Source organism: Conger conger, chromosome 4 (genome assembly GCF_963514075.1).
Source record: "Conger conger chromosome 4, fConCon1.1, whole genome shotgun sequence".
NCBI lineage: Eukaryota > Metazoa > Chordata > Actinopteri > Anguilliformes > Congridae > Conger > Conger conger.
In genome coordinates, this window is record NC_083763.1 from 37,811,870 (window position 1) to 37,829,474 (window position 17,605).

The window sequence follows — 17,605 nt, forward strand, 5'->3', positions numbered from 1 at the left end:
TGGAGGGAAAACATATAAAGAAGTGCAGCAAATTATAGGATGCTCAGCTAACATGATCTCAAATGCTTTAAAATGGCAACACTTCAAAAGGGCAACCAAAACATTGATTGGCCCAAAGAGAAATAGCATAGCAGTCTGTGGCTTGATGAGAGTAAAATTGTTCTTTTCGGGTCTAGTGGTCATCGACAGTACGGCAGACAACCCCCGGGTACTGAATTCAAGCCACAGGACACTGTGAAGACAGTGAAGCATGGTGGCACAAAAATCATGGTATGGGGATGTTTTACTGAGCTCATACTAAGGTGTTGGGTTCGTATATCAGGGATCATGGATCAGTTTGAATACATCAAAATACTTGAAGAGATTATTTTGCCGTATGCCGAAGAGGAAATGCCCCTGAAATGGGTGTTTCAACAAGACAACAACCCCAAACACACAAGTAAGCGAGGAACATCTTGGTTCCAGACAAAAAGGATTGAGGTAATGGAGTGGCCAGCTCAATCCCCAACCTCAACCCCATTGAAAACTTGTGGGGTGACATTAAAAATGCAGTTTTCTGAAGCAAAACCCAAAAATTCACAGGAACTGTGGAATGTAGTTTGTTCATCCTGGGCTGAAATACCTGTTTCTAGGTGCCAGAAGTTGGTTGACTCGATGTAACACAGATACGCAGCAGTTAACAGGATTTCTTGTGAGACACACAAAGCCAGACGTATCATGAAGTTTCTTTAGGGTTCGCTTGAACTGCCCTATGTACATTGGTACATTAATTGTTGCTGGTTGTACCTGTGGCCATTTTTTGTCTTGCGGGTTCCTGAGTCTGTTCCTGGGAAGTCACCACATCAGTAACTAACTGTAATGTGATAATGTGGTCCCTGTTCTCAATGATTTGTTTCCCCAAAGTTATGAAAAAGATCCAATAAGAGTATCGGTAAAGTACTGAATCAATAAAGTATTAATACAATTTGAACAATATCCACCCCTAGACAGTACTGTACATTCCAGCAGAACCCAATGAATGCATTGTTTGAGTGTTAATAATGTCATTTATTTATTTTCCCAGGACTTACAATGAGATGTGGGGAGATGCCCAGGGGGAGCTTAACAATTTGCTGACCCAGGAGCTGGCTGAGCAAGTACACCCTGAGAGGGACAGAGTTGTTTTCTTCCAGTGTTTGGTCACCCTCTATGTGCGTTATGTGAGAATATTTAGGCAGCTGGAGGTAGCATTTGATCAGATTGTGCACCCCCAGAAGAGAAAGGTCATCCGGGCTGTTTTGGATGGTGTGATGGGCCGTGTGCTGGAGCTCAAGAATGAAATGGTGGAGAAGGAGTTTTCTGAGTACCATTACATGGATGATGTCATCCAAGACTTGAAGCTGACACCAGTGAGTTCAAATTTCAAGACTAGAAAATCTTGACACAAAAAATATATGCATACTCAATAGATTACAGCAAAACATTTAAGACTGAATCAGAAAAGTGAGAGACTATAAAGAGTGAGTGCATTATTCTTCAATGTAGTATCAATGTTTCATCTTAAAGCATCATAAGAGGCAATTGTGTATGCAAAATAATTGTATAATTAACAAAGAATTAGTTTTGTATATCTTAGACCTTAGACATTCATGATTCAAATGTCTATATTATTAATTTCAAACATATTGCAAGCTAGCAAATCTGCATATTTTTTGTGTTTTTGAGCTTTCCATATCCTCTTGGAGCTTTCAATTTGTGTTCCATACTGATCCAAATTCTCTTTGAAAAAGTATGTCTATTTTACGGTCTAACTGTTTTTTTCCCCAGCTGTTTGTAAACCGATTTCCCATGTGACATGTTTTTGCATAATTATCGGATGACATTGTTATAATGGAACAACAGAGAGCTGACCACAGGAGGTGAAGGGGGAGGGGTTAGAAACCTTTAAAAAAAAAAACCTATGTCACTGCTCTTTGTGAATGTTTTGTGGCCATTTTAGATACTAAAACCAGGAAAAGAATGCTGATGCCTGTGGGCCTTTAATGTGTTTCAGTAGCCTAGCATAGTGCATTGCTAGTCAGGGTACCAATAATTCTGAAGCCCACTGTATGTTCATATCTCTTTTAGGCAGACATTGAGATCCCAATTCCAAGATATTTCCGCAGTGAGCAGCAAAAGGTGCTACAGGACAGAGAGAAGATGCTATCCAACGCTCTCCAATTAATGGGTGGGGTGGAAAGAACCACGGTAAGTTGCCTTTTTTAAACAAAATTTACAGATTCTGTCATTGACATAAGTACATTATATCTCAAAGGTAGGCCAAGTCATGGAAGTTGGTCATTGCTAATTTATTTAATAACTGTCATTTTATGTACAGTGCCATGAAAAAGTATTTGAACCCTATTATTGCATATTTGTCACGCTGAATGGCTTCAGGTTTTTAGACAAAATGTTATACTAGACAAATGGAAACTGAGTAAACACGAATGTATTATTTAATTTTCATATAATTCATATTATATATATTTAATTCATATTATAAGTCAAACACCCATATCACCCATGTGACAAAGTCAGTGCCCCATTACTTTCTTAAACTACCAATGAACCATATTTAATCAATAGATTCGGCCAAGGGTGTAACTTTAGTTGGAATTTTGGGGGGGTGACATAAACTCACTGAGCACTTTATCAGGAACATTTTTACTTTATTACACCTACTTATTAATGTGATTATCTAATCAGCCAATCGTGTGGCAACAGTGCAATGCATACAGTCATGTAGATATGGGTCAGGAGCTTCAGTTAATGTTCACATCAACTATCAGAATGGGGAAAAAATGTGACTTTGACCGTGGAATGGACAAAAGAAATCCGGTGAGCAGCAGTTCTGCGGGCAGAAACACGTTGTTAATTAGAGGGGTCAGATGAGAAGGGCCAGACTGGTCAAAGCTGACAGGAAGGTGACAGTAACGCAAATAACCACGCATTACAACTGTGGTATGCATAAGAGCATCTCTCAACACCCAACACGTCAAATGTCTATGTGGATAGGCTACAGCAGCAGACCTGTACAAAACCTACTTTTGTGAAGTAGTCTGGGGGTGTTTGCCCCATCCACAAAATTGGGAAAGAAAGAATCTGGGGAGTCTGCCCCATAAATTTGGTATGTGGACATGTCATAGGGTGATATAATGAAAACACTTTTGATAAAATGTACAGTGCAAGTCCATAAGTATTTTGACAATAGTACAATTTCTGTTATTTTGGCTCTGTACTCCAGCGCATTGGATTTGATTAAGAAATTAATAATGGGGTTAAAATACGTCACCTTTAATTTGAGGGTATATACATCCATATCAGGTAATCCGTCTAGGAATTACATCCTTATTCACGCCTCAACATTAACGCTTGCCCTGTTTCCCGGTGCGACTAAACTCTGTGTTCAGGCAAGTGGAATGCCTAATGCTGTTGTCTGATCGGCAACAAAAAAATAAATGTAATCTCAAATGTAACTTTATCACTGCCTGTGTTGCTTTGCTAACGCAGAAACGGAGCCTGTCTGTTCCTTCCAGCTGAGCACATGCTGTCTCTTACTAACCCACTTTGCCAAGGAGACTAGAAGCGTCTGTTTTCCCCAAGTACAAGTAATGTTAGAATGTTGACTGTCATTTTGTTTTTGCCAGACTCGATAAATTAACATTATGTTCCTCCAGCTACCTGAAACTGGCCAAGTTCCAGGCAAAGTTGTGTTCATAACTCATCAGTTGTTTTTACGTACCCATTATTCTCAATGCAGTCTTCGCCTCCAGAGCACCATAACTGATCTGACAGTTTGACGGATAGTGAGCGAGAATATACCCATGGTAGGAAGATTTGTAAGCACTTTGTGGCGTCAAAACACATATGTATTTACTGGCAGCCTCACAGGGCAGCTTCTAACTGGCCCCAACACCTCTGTTAAGTTTGTATAGTTTTTTTATGATAAAAGCAAGTGGAATGTACCTTTATGTCTTCCAGGGAAGGACAGACTTCAGATCGCTTTTTGTCTAAACTGTATTTGCAAATGATGTATTGCCTCAAGGTAAGATATTTATTTAATGATCTTACTACTCAGGCTTTGGAAGTGCATCCACTCAATTTTGAAGAGGCCATCAAGCTCATACAAGTATCTGAGAGAGCACGACAGGGACGGCTGCGGGCAGAGTTCATGAGGGACATCCAGAAAGATGGAGAGAGACAGAGGAGGACCAAGGATCGAGTCCTGGGGACGGCTGCCATAACTCGTGCGGCAGTTAGCATCCAGAAGGTGATGCAGACCCCCCAAGTCAACAACCTGTGTGAATATATACAGTGGCTTCATAAAGTATTCAGACCCCTTCAGCTTTTGCACAATTTTTTGTGTTGTAGATTTAATTTTAAATTGATAAAATTGCTGCAATAAAAATCTACAATAAAAAACCCATTATGACAAGTGAAAACATTTCTCTCATTTACATTAGTATTCACCCTTTGCTGTGGCACACCAAATTGTGGCCAGGTGTATCCGGTCTGATTTTCCTTGATTATCTTTGAGATGTGTCTAGATCTGTACTTTATTGGAGTCTGCCTGTGGCAAATTCATTTGATTGCATTGTTTAGAAAGGCACACACCTGTGTATGTAAGGTCCCACAATTCACATTGCAGGCTGTTTTAATTTCAGAGGTCCAGGAACACTGGTTCAAATCAATGGTACAATGGATTCCACCAAGTATCAGGCAATTTTGGCTGACAATGTAGCTGCTAGGTTTGAGTTTATTATGAGTGAGTATTTTTTGTGCATTGCCAGTCAGGGAGCCAATAATTCTGGAGCCCACTATATATTATTGTCGTGTCTAGGAAACGACAGAGTCCAAATCTTCAATTTGTCGAAAAACATCTTCCCGAGGGAAAAGACGACACCAGGCAGCAAGATCTTCAGGAAAATCAGACTTTATTAGCACACGTGCATAAAGCCGGATCAGCTCTCCAGAACTGAACCCTGTAGGGGTCCTCGCACGGGACTCCAAATTATGTAGGGTCCTCGCACGGGCTGCCAAATAACGCAGGGATTTTACTCTCTACGAAACCAGGGCGCCAGTTAAACGTTGTGTAGCAGTACAACTGCAAAAAGTAATCAGTCTCATAAAATTACTATTACCAGAAATATCTAACCACAAATTTAGTATTTTAATTAATAATTAAAATAACCAATATTAATGATTAAACATACCGATAACCTGAAGGTTGGAAGTTCTTCGAAAGACTGCTTTAACTCGGCTCTCATGTCTATGCGATTCCAAAACGGACACCGGGGTTTAATAAAATATATTTATTAAACAAACATACAAACACATAACAGATAAACGAACGGGAATTAGTAGGGAAATTTAGTTGGGTATGTGTGTGTGCGTGTGTGTGTGGCGCGCGCAAGCACGCGTGTCGCTTGAACAAAGGAAAGGTGGGAGTAGCTAGCTTGAGTAAGCTAGAGTTCTGGGTGTGGTAATGAGTTAGAGTCAGCTGTGAGAAGGGACTACTTGCGTAGTTTTACTCTATATATGCGCAAAAGACGGCGAATCAATTCACGTCCATATATATGTAGCTAACCAAACACATTACAATGGTTGGATGGTAAATATTGAAACACAGATTCACAAAAACAGTTAAGACTAAACTAAACACTGGCTATGCCTGAATGTTTGTTTTCTTACTGAGTCCATACGCATTGCTGGATCCAAAAGACATGCTGTCCTTGTAGAAGCGGCGATGGTGCTGTGAATGGTGTCCGGGAGAGATGCGCAGGCTGGGGTGTTCCCGTCTTAGCAGCGCGTTGTCGTCTGATCCGCTGGTCCTTTTCCAGGTGTAAAAGTTCGTTGCTGTTTCGTTGTTGAGCTTTATTGGGGTAAACTGATGTAGCGTTCCGCGTACAACAACTTCCACTCACTATAGGCCACGTAGTTACCGCGAGGTAACTGGGTGTGTCCGTAGGCCTGGTAGTGCGCTGTGCAGCATTCAGCCTCTGTCCGAGTCTCGGAGCAGATGAGCTGAAGCGACTGGCCAAAAAGGGTGCGTCGAAGAGAACAAGCAGAAGAGGCAGAAAAAGCAGAAGAGAGATCCCAAGAACGTGTCTTGCTCTTATACGGGACCGTTTATTGCTCCCGCCATTACAGGATTGGCTGAACCAAGTTAGACGTCATTCGTGGTGGACGTCGCAGAATTTTCCTGTGGGAATGTGGAAGTTGTAGTCCCTACATCCCCCCTGTGGTCTCAGGATGCGGCTGAAGCCAGTGTTCCTCGAGAGCACAAAAGTCAGTTCACAGTCCACAGGTCAAGTACATTGGGTCGGTAACACAGTTCACAATTGACTGACAAACATCCAGGCATTTATCAACAATTAACTAAACTGGTCTAAAACACATGATACAAACAATGTGAAACACTAAGGTCGAACAGTGAATACATTGTCACGAAACATGAGAAACCTTGGTGAAAGGGTTAGTCGTTTTGTTAGTTCAGGTGTTTTGTTAGTTATTGGATGGTGTCCAGAAGGTGGAGCACCAACAGGAATGACCCAGCCATGAAAATGTTCAGATGATGTAGGGGTCTAGGATGGAGAGGCTGTAGCCTTTTTGGAAGTCTTGTTCAGACTGACCAATTGTTCTAGTCCCTACAGTCAGGTTGCTGACGAGGGTTGTCATCTGAAATATGTGGGGAGATTTTCAAATTAGGGCAGCTTTCTGTATCCAAGCTTAACCTTATGGCTGTGTCATCAGGAAGGAAATGGAGAGGTGGTCTCATTTCTAAATGATGTGGTAAGCTCACAAGTGGTCTTGTCTTGCTTGGGGAAGAGGTGGAGTAAGGCACACTGGGGTGTGGCAATATACTTGTAAAGATTACACTGTAGTTTCTACATGCAATACTTTACGATGGTTCAGTAGGTATAGAAAGAAGCAATGAACGTTTATGAGTTATAGCAGGTGTCGGATTTAACTCTACAGTACCTACTTACGATCTGCGTTTGCTGCTGCTACATGCAAATCTAAGTGGCTGCTATAAACTACCAGTTTATTTTGCCACCCCCCTTTGGTAGGAAAGGTGTGCAAAAGAAAGTGGTCAAAGCTTCAGCTGGGAGTCTGCCTGTGAGGAGACCACGGCTATAGATCAGTCTTATTCAACGTCTTTTGATGGAGGTTGAACAAGACCAGATAGCTCTTTGGAGTGGTTACTCAAGGCATACACACTACTGAACAAAGGTTAGAGGCTTTAGTTGTCCTCAGAGGAACTGAAGAAGCTCTCTTCAGACAAGGTATCTTCCCTATCAGAGTCATGCTGGTGACTCTGAGGCTTGGGCCTACTGGGTCGGTCTTCTCTCCAATTCCGGCTGGAATCAGAGTGTGAGAAGCGACCACGGTGGCTCTTAACTGGGAACTTACTCACATGCCGTTGTTTTGAGCCATTAGATTTTAATGGGGCAACTTGGGTGCCGGCGGGCTTGGTTGGAACAACGTGCTTAGCTGTTTCCAATACCTCGTTCCTGGGCACAATCCTTAAAGTGTCCCAGACCATTTGGGCTTCATTTCTTAATTCAAGGGCTGAGTGTTGGCCCCTTGAAAACAGTGAAACATGAGTTCGGACACAGGGGTGCAGGTTGTGCACAAAAAGGGATTTGAAGGCTTGATCTTCATCTAAGCCTGGTCCGTTTCTGCCCTGGAAAAAAGCATGTTTAAGACGTTGGTAAAAGTCTTTTGGTCGTTCTGTACGGCTATGTTTAACCTCCACAGATTTGATCATGGCTGTGGCCTGATCAAACCATGGCAGGTACTCAGCTACCAACGCTTCACAAACCTTGGGATAGCTGGAACGAACCTGTGGTGGAAGTTGTTCCATAAATGTATGGATCTCTCTGGTAGAGGTTTTCCATACAAGTCGGACCTTTTCTCGATCGGTTGCCCTGGCAGATCCGAGAGACAGTTGTCAACTTCTCTCAAGTAACTCTGAATGTTAAATTTGGAGTCCTTGGGGTCAAATGTGTGGACATACTTCGCCATGGCCTCTAGCTCCTCAAAGCGAAGACCATGTGAAGTTGCACTAGTCTGCCTGTTTGGAGAAGGAGAGACTGAAATCACATTTGAATGTGGATGCGTTTCATGCGGAGCTCGACGTCCTCGGTTTGGTTTAGGGGGTGGAGCTACAAAACAGTCATTCTCACAATGGTTGGCAGAAGATGAATTGTCGCTGTCAGTGTACTGAACAGAGCTGTCACCTATCCTCTCAGTTATAAAGGGAAAGCTAGCGGGATTAGCGTTGCTTTTTGTGTGCCCAATTAATAACGTTAGATCTCCTCTACCGTGTCCACGGGAGGGTTCCCTGACCTCCTCATGAGAGGGGTGGGCATGGAAGGTGCAGTCCTGTACTTGCCTGACTGTTTCTCCCTTGCGGAGATGGACCACCGTTGGGATGGAGTCCCCCCTTTCCCTCTCCAGGGAAGAGGTGGGCAAACCATTGCATGGGTGGTCAACAGCACTGGAATCTGAGGAGACTGACGAGTCTCCATCAGAGCAAGTTGTGGAACCAGGATCTGACAAACCCGAATCAATTTGTGACCCCCCTTCCCCTGCCTTGTGGTGTAAGGAGGAAGCAGGAGAAGCTGGAGTTGGGCAAGCCTGAAAAAGCAGGCTTACAGAAGAGAGTGGATGCAGTAGCTTGTGGCATCCACTCTTCAACTGAAATAATTCCTCTCTGTAGGAACAAAGATCTGATTCGGCTGAATGCAGATCACGCAAGTATTGTACTGCTTTCTTGCCAACAGTTTGAAGCTCAAGTAAAACACTGGTGTGTTGTCCTTTGAGGTATGCCATCTCTGATTCTAAGTTTTTGTTGCTCTGAAGAGCAAGACTAATCTGTCTGGCAAAATTCAAGACCAGACAACTAAGAATTGGGTCTTTTGATTGGGTGGGGGAGTGACATTTCTCGTTGATTAAGGAGAACATTTCTTTCCTACAATCAGTGAGGTTCATCTGATTCAGGAAAGCTATGTAGCCAGGTGCTAAACCTTTGGCTAAAAAGGAAAGGTACTCATCAATAGATATGGGTTCCATATCTCAAGCCAAATAAAGCTAAAATCAGTAACTTAAGAGGGTACTCTTGAAGTTAACAATTTGACAAGGGCCTTGAGCTCCTAACAGTTGGCAATGAATTGTTTCCCAATATCACAATCCAACATACAAGTTGTGATGAAGGATAAAGAATTTAAAAAGCTCTTTGAATATTCTCTATAACTATAGTACAAGGTAGTTATAGCATCACACAGGGACTCGAGATGCACTAGCGGTACTGCAATGCAACAACAGCAAAATGACCGAACATATGGCGGATATTCAGACAGTAAAATAGGAACTGTGATGCTGATCACATTAATCCTAAATACCAGAATGTGATTGGTTGAAATTACAATTAAATTTGGATTTAAATGTAAAATTCAATTAATTATTAAAATTACTTTGACAAAGTAATTATAATTAATAATACAGTGCGACTAATAATACTATTATTGATAATACGTATTATACCGGAAGGTAAATGCCAATCAACAAACTACCGTGTAAGATTACGGATGTAATGCTACAATGTTACACGAGGGGGCAGTATATTGAGAAAGCGGCTCATGCAGGCTTTCAAAAATGGTACAAGGGTGACATCTAGTGGTCTTTTCAGAAAATTGCACTTGTGGCAATTTAGCTGAGAGAATGCCGAGAATTCGTTCTGGAGTCACGTGACATGAGCCAAAGCTCGTCTTTCTCACGCAGAGCTCCAAATTAGGAAGGGGAATTCGTTATGAAGTCACAAGACATGAAATTTGAGCCAAAGCTAGTCTTCCTCACACGGGGCACCAAAATATGTAGGGGTCCTCGCACGGGACTCCAAATTATGTAGGGTCCTTGCACGGGCCGCCAAATAACGCAGGGATTTTACTCTCTACGAAACCAGGGCGCCAGTTAAACGTTGTGTAGCAGTACAACTGCAAAAAGTAATCAGGCCTGGTAGTGCGCTGTGCAGCATTCAGCCTCTGTCCGAGTCTCGGAGCAGATGAGCTGAAGCGACTGGCCAAAAAGGGTGCGTCGAAGAGAACAAGCAGAAGAGGCAGAAAAAGCAGAAGAGAGATCCCAAGAACGTGTCTTGCTCTTATACGGGACCGTTTATTGCTCCCGCCATTACGGGATTGGCTGAACCAAGTTAGACGTCATTTGTGGTGGACGTCGCAGAATTTTCCTGTGGGAATGTGGAAGTTGTAGTCCCTACAACCCCGACTGGCATTTGTACACCCATTTTATACACAGTTACTCCACCTACAACTCCTCCTCAAACCTCATTCTGGCAAATCACCCACACTTTTCTTATCGTAACTCCTCCCAACGCTCCTCCCACAACGTGATTGTGGCAAATTGCCAACGGTCCTTATGCTCTGCCAACTCTGTACAAAGTTCAGGGCATTCTGTCAACTACGTGTCCTCACTTCACCCCGCACCTGCTCTTGGCAAACTACCAGACCTCATAAAGTTCTGGATGCCCTCCCTCTAACACGTCATCCATACACGTGACTCTGTATCTTTCGCTTTCATAAGACAAACTAAGCAGCAGTAATCATTGAAAATATACAGACAAACTAAACATTTCATTAATATTCACTTCTAATATACTTTTCTAATATACAGACATACTAAACATTTGATTAATTATTCTCTTCTAAGGGAATAAATGTACGTAGCATTCTTTGCTCTCATTTCAACAGTTTTCACTGTGGTTTCTTGCGTTTTCATAAGCTCAGCTATAATTAATGTTCTAGGTCAAATAGATACACTTCTGGCATAAAACATTGAGAGTCCCGGGGAAATCAGCTGTACAGTCATATCTTGCTCTGCCCGTGTCCTTGACACAGTTTGGTCTACACAGTTCAAGACGGGGCCCCCCCCCGCCAGCTGGCTGGGCTCACTGTGTAATCCTAGCACAATTTAGCAGTTAATCAGTTTGAAACTATACAGGGTACATATCATACTTTAATACAGATATATTGATAAACTTTTAGCACACATCGTCGAGAGTTTTGGAGGAACCAGCCTGCTCACTAAGGCGGAGTCTGATTTTGACTTGTGATTGGTTATGCTTTTAGGAGGGAGATCTTTCGTTCTGTGAATTTTCCCCTACATTATCACTCGTTTGGTATTTTTAAAATGTGTTGATGTTTTAGCAAAGCGTAAGGAATTCACTTCACTGGGGCTGGTTTCATCAGGTAAGATTGGTACTTGCTTACCTTTCTAAAGCTTAGGAATACAATGAAAACAGTTTGACCTGCTGATTAAGATGATGCTCATGTTTGTTTGCCGGGAAAACATGCCAAATGAAAAATTCTCACAAGCTGACCTTATATGTTTCATATTGTCTTACGCTTTATCCTAAGCTAACATTATATGTACAATCATGTTACACCAAGGACATTATAATTAAGGAAGTGGTAAGATAATTAATAACTTCATGACGGCGCACAGTAGCCTACATCTTGCTTTTATAAACCATTTCTGTTATTTTGGCTTGTTACTCCAGCACACTGGATTTTAAATGAAACCATGAATACGAGTTCACGCTGTCACCTTTAATGTCAGGGTATTTAATCGCATAGTCCCTCGATTTTTTTGGGGGGACCGAAAGTAATTGGAGAGGACTTCTTGGCTGTTTCTGATTACTCTGGTGTATTCAATTGGCTTTCTTCGTGCAAGTATAAGGAAGCTTTCAGTATCGAGTCTTGATTCTAGGCTTTTGATTGCCTTTGGAGTTTGTTATTGCCGTTTGTCAACATGAGGATCAGAATTGTGCCAATGACTATGCCATGGCTATTTTCAATTGGCAGCATAGTAAAATATAAGTAAGGCTTATCATTGTCTGTTTTAACAGATTTTCTCCGGAAAATTCCCAGATTTTTTTAAAAAGTACAATTCGGATTAAACCGACATTCTCCGATCATTGAAATGTTTTTGGAATTAAAGTCTATTATAGATTTGGTTCTCTGGATCATTGCCATTGTTGCTAGATGAGGGTATTCAGTTTTAAGAGTGAGAATTGTGGGGATTGTTTTTGTTTTGGTTGGTCTGATTGGTCAGTGTGTGTATTTCAGGCCACTGGGCAAGTAAGTGGTGAAAGAAAGCATGGTCGCAGAGAAATGCCGGTCATACAAGGGAGTGCGTGTAATTTTCTTTGTTGCAATAAAGGAAGCAAATGCCTAAGCACTCTTCGCTTTTGCTGCAGAAACCGTTGAGTTGTTAAGTTGGGTGTTAGAAATTAGCAGCTTTGGCCCTGGAATCTAAAAGGAATTGTGGTTTGGTTCCCCTATGTCTTCCATCTACAGTTCAGAGACAGAAGCAGGAAAAAGTCACCCTGTGAAAAGAATACCCACTTTAGCCTGATTCATGTCGTCTGAAGTTCTAGAATGCATTAAAGTTGAAGTCCTCCCATGCTTGTTTTGTCACTGCACATGTTATGAAATAAGGAACTGTTGTTGCTAAAACAATGATATTGTAAAATACTGTATATAAATGAAACCATTAGTTTTATTGTTTTCAATGTTAAAAATGATTGGCAGCAGCTGTAGCATCTCTGGGTACGTCATTATGGACCAACTGTAAATATTACAACATTATGACACTTCACTCGGCAACTAAAGTGAAGATCAGCCATTACACATAAACTCTTCTACCAATTTACCATTTTTGACAGGTGTCCCTTTCACTGTCATGTACCCATGCTGTTTCCATAGTAATTACATTTGTTGATTTAACACTAGGAATTGCCTAGAAAACGGCTTTCAAACATGGGCCAAAACCCAAAGATATGTTCTCTAGATTACCAGAATAGCCCACTTGTCTCTGCTGATCACCATGTTGCTGTGTTAAAATAGAGGTCATGTGTCCATCTTTTTCATTGACATAAAATGTAAATGATTATCCGTATCAGGAATGCCTAATGCAGGAGCTTTGGATAATGCTTTTTTTAAATGAGTTGAATGCTTGCCTTTGTTCATCGTTAAACAGGACCCGCTTGTCGAGAAGTGAAGTTAAGGTAAAATATGGTTAATTCCCTAATCCAGCAATTTTAACAGTCAGCACCCTTGTTTAATGTTTGGCACCCTGAATACCAAACACAAGTGCATCAACTGTTAAAACCCTTCCCTTATCCAAGATGTAAAATACATTTATTTGATTTAATTTATTAATTATTATCAAAGCTATCAATGATCAATTAAATCAGCAAATTATTTTATAGGCAGAACAACCTGTTGGATTAACCTTTATTAATATGTACAACTCACAAGCAGATTAAAATGAAGACATTTATTAAGTAACACAGAACCACATCAAATCTAAAGGCGGGTTCACCTACCTTATAACAATCAAGTTTACAGGCATAGACAAGTAACAGTCTCAAGAATGCCTAAGTTAATGCTCAAAAACTCCAAAACAGCCAAATAGTCCAAAATTACCAGGGATGAAATGTAGAATGCCAGATCAAGGTGCAGGACTTGCCAACTTCCAACTCAACTAAGCAACTAAAGAAAGACCCTATTTATCTAGAAGAAGTGGGCCGTCCCCGCTTCCCCTGGCCCATGCATATTGATTAATTTGGGGGGGGGGGGGGGGGGTGGTGGTATCTAGGATATCTTTCTTTATATGTTGCCGCATCCCCTTTTATGGTTTTAGGGAAATTAACCCCCTCCTAGTGAGCATTATGGTGACATTGAATATTGAGGACTACTTTTGGAAGTGACAGCTATGGCTATTAATTAAATGTTTGTGACCACTATATGGACAGACTAGATCAGCCAGTGAAGATCTGCCATTACACCAAGTTATGATTCTGGTATGGGCCGATCTAGAATCCCTAAAATAACGGTTGTAGGTGAATTAACCATTTTTAAGATCTGGAATCTTAATAGTATGAGAGGTGCCAGCGTGACATTTGCTAGGTCACCCCCATTGAGACAGGCTACCCCCTTTGCTTATCTGCCGACCACTGTGAGGCAGATAAGTTGAAGTTTCCCATGGCCAAATGGTGAATGAGGAATTAGTAGTTCCCTGACACACCCATTTGATTGTCATTACCCTTTGAACAAATCATTCAGTGGCTGCGCGATTACAGTAAATATTCTACCCAAGCTCTGTTGTAATTACAAAGTCCCAAAAATGAAGAAAGGTCCTTTACTTTTGTGGATTCATAGCTGTTTCTTATAGCTACTGTGCGGTCCTGTGTGATTTTCCTTCTGCTCTGCAAAATATTTTGTCCCAAATAAATCACTTCCTTTTGTGATTTTTCTTCTATTCACTCACTTTGCATTTTGTTAATTGATAAAAATAAACTATTAACATTTCTAATTTTGAAAGCATTCTTACTTTACAGCATTTTTGTTTTTTTACACCTGCCTAAAAATTTTGCACAGTACTGTAGGTCTAGGCAGTTTTCCCAAAAGAACATTTGGAGACTCCAAAGGGACACATGGAGACTAATGCCTAAAATAATGGATTTTGCTTACTAATCTATACATAGAGTGACCACATTCCCAGAGGCTGAATATGGGACATAATATCGAAACGTATCCAACTGCAATCCATTTAAAATACATAGTACATATTTTGTTCAGGAAGATGAAAACCTAGGTTCATAAAGTCTCTTGATCAGTTTTAAAGTACACCTACAGTGGACCTGAAACTGTGTCCATGCAGTCAGCATACAGTCCTTCACAATGTTATCTTTTGTTGCACAAAATAATCGGACTAGTAGACTTACTTAGTTCAGTGTCTTTGTGCTTTTTCGTCTGAAGATCATTAAACAAACACGCTCACTTTTGTGACATTCTGTCACAATTGCTGCAACCTCCAATGTTTCTGTCATTCATTGCTGCAACTTCCAATGTTTCCTTCACACTCAGCTAAAAATTGTGGTCGTTGTTGCTTAGAACGACGACATAGCGAGGTGGACAAAATTCTGATTGATCCGTTTGTTAGTTGTAGTAGGTTGTATACGTTAGCTATTCTAAAACACTGAATTCACTCTATTGTGATTTAAACGACCATCACACAGCTATTACACATTTAAAATAAGCATGCAAATCAGGACATTTAAGTCACTTTTGAGAATAAGTAGGGACACCTGACTAAAATGCCTTTCAGTCGTCACTGTAGCTGGTTCTTTGAGGAGCTGAAGTTATACTGAATGTTCTTGAAGACGGATGGGGGTAACGCATTTTCTCAGTAACTACATTATCAATCCTGGTGAAAGGTGGTCATGCTTGGGCTCATCGTGTTCTAGAGACCCTATACAAAATTTAGGGAATAGCATTTCTGTGTACAAGTACTTTTGTATAAGTATACAACGGTGAAACGGACAACAATGATAATTCCTCCAGAAAACATTCTTTTGACATTTCTCTGAGTTAGCCCCGGGAAATATCGTCTCTCAGTTCATCAATACAACTCAGCAGTCTTCTTGTCACCGACACACAAACTCCAGCCGATCACAGCAGCAGTCTCAACCTTAGCTCTGCCCGTTTTCAACATGAAGTTAGTAGAGCTGCCTGTAACCTGAATGTGAAGCTTATCGTTATGTTGAAAACATCAGCTTGTTGAGAATTACATTAGAGTGGCGTTGGATAGGGTTTGGACCCGTAGATATTTTAAAACCATATGCTGATGAAAAGATAGTTATTCCCGCTTGGAAATTATGCAGAAGTGAGTTTCATCAAGACAGTTGATTTGTAGTAAATATTGCAGTATAAGTGTCTTGTTTCATTCAAGCCATTTTTCAGTCTGGAGTTATAAAGTCTTAAAAATCGACCTTTTGCATTCCTTAATTTCATTTCTATGTATAACATTAGTAAGTTGGTGGTGGGCGCTTCACTCCCGCCCTGTATGCAAATGTGTGCATGGAAACCATGGAAACCTACAGTATGGAAGAAATGACTGTTGCACTGCTTTTGCAAGTGCAGAGATTCTGAGCAACATAAACACAAGAGGAGGAGGAATTTGAGAACAGTTGTCTTTGTTTGCAGTAACTTTACAACAATCGATGAAAGTACAAGTAGTACACTGAAAACTGGAAGCGGAAACCATCCCAACAATCAAAAGTAGGAAAATGTGTAAGATGCCTGTATGTTGTGGGAAACTATGGGAATTAAAGTCAAGAATAGACCTGTTATGACCACCAGTCACCATAGGTGGCAGCTGAATCGAAAATCATTGAATGCCACTTTAAAGTAGGACACTGTGAAAATGGGAGAGGGTTGCCAAATTGGAAATCTGCGCAAAGGGGTAGAATTATTTGGAGGTCCCAATGTCTATAATGGATACACCCTTGGTTTTCAGCATCAACTGTTTGCATGGCGCACTGCTGTGTTGTACACAAGCAACTGTACTATCTTATGTAACTGCTTTCCGGCTTTATCAGCTCATACAAGTTTCAAAATGGCATGTGTACTTGAACAATTGCAGTTGTTTCCAACATGTTTGCAATGCTAAGTTAAAAGAAAGATGTTTCCATTGCCACTAGGTATGGAAAGGCTACCAACAGAGGAAGAAAACAAAGAAGGAGAGAGAAGAAGAGATGATTTTTCTGGGCATGGTGAGTGTGTATACTATTTTTGTATTTTGTATGACATCCTGGAGGGGAGGATTTCTGTTCTGCACTCAATCAAGGAAGATGAGATGTTTTTAGAATCACTTCTGGAGTCCCGAGGAGCCGATGCTGCCTTGCTGCTCGGCACCGAGGCCGAGCTCCCTGGGGTAGGCCGCTGGACGGGGTAGATTTACTTTCCTCCCTCCAGTCCCGAAGGAAAAATCGATTTGATTCAGGCTTTGGTGCTATGGAGCAATCCTGATGTATTTCTTGCAACTGAATCTTGGTTAAATATGTGTCGGACAATGAAATAACAATGGATGGTTATTGTGGTTTTTAGATGTGACAGGAAAAAGAGAGGAGGGGTAGTGATGTTTGTTAAATCCACACTCGCTGTAAATGTTTTATTATCCTTCTCTATTCCTGAATGGTTTGAGTGTCTAGTTATTAAAATAGACATGGGTTGTACAAGTATTGCAGCAGGTGTGTATCGCCCACTGACTGCTCCTTCCTCCTCTATAATCAATTTGTCCAATATCCTGTGCGCTCATGCCCACACTGAATTAGTTATCGCGGGCGATCAGATTGGCTATCACTGTACTCAAACAATTTTAAAGAGGTCTGCGATGGCCTATTTTTGATGCAGCTTATATCAGAGCCTACGCGACCAAATTTTAAATTTTAAAGATTTAACTCGGTCGACTTTGATTGATCTCATTTTTACAAATAGACCACTCAAGTATGCTCTGACTGGCATCTTTCCTTCGTATTTTAGTGATCACTGCCCAGTATCGTGTATTTGAGACATGAAAGCTTCAAAAACACCACCATGTTTTATTACGAAAAGAAATTAAAAAAAGAATTGTGAACGGGGCTTCCCGCATAATATATTTTGGAGTGATTTAAGCTTTGCTGGTTGTATTCCAGACCGAGACATAGCTTTACTACTGTATT

The 17,605-nt window shown here is 41.1% G+C and overlaps 1 protein-coding gene across 1 annotated transcript in view; it reads left to right on the forward strand.

Moving 5' to 3' along the window:
• zgc:153738 (uncharacterized protein LOC558115 homolog) overlaps nucleotides 1-17,605 on the forward strand; it is a 124,010-nt gene that overhangs the window by 13,927 nt on the left and 92,478 nt on the right. Inside the window, exons 2-5 of the mRNA XM_061239245.1 lie at nucleotides 1,064-1,388; nucleotides 2,107-2,226; nucleotides 4,097-4,288; nucleotides 16,586-16,657. Of these exons, the coding sequence (XP_061095229.1) occupies nucleotides 1,064-1,388; nucleotides 2,107-2,226; nucleotides 4,097-4,288; nucleotides 16,586-16,657 (709 nt within the window). The remainder of the gene's footprint in view (nucleotides 1-1,063; nucleotides 1,389-2,106; nucleotides 2,227-4,096; nucleotides 4,289-16,585; nucleotides 16,658-17,605) is intronic.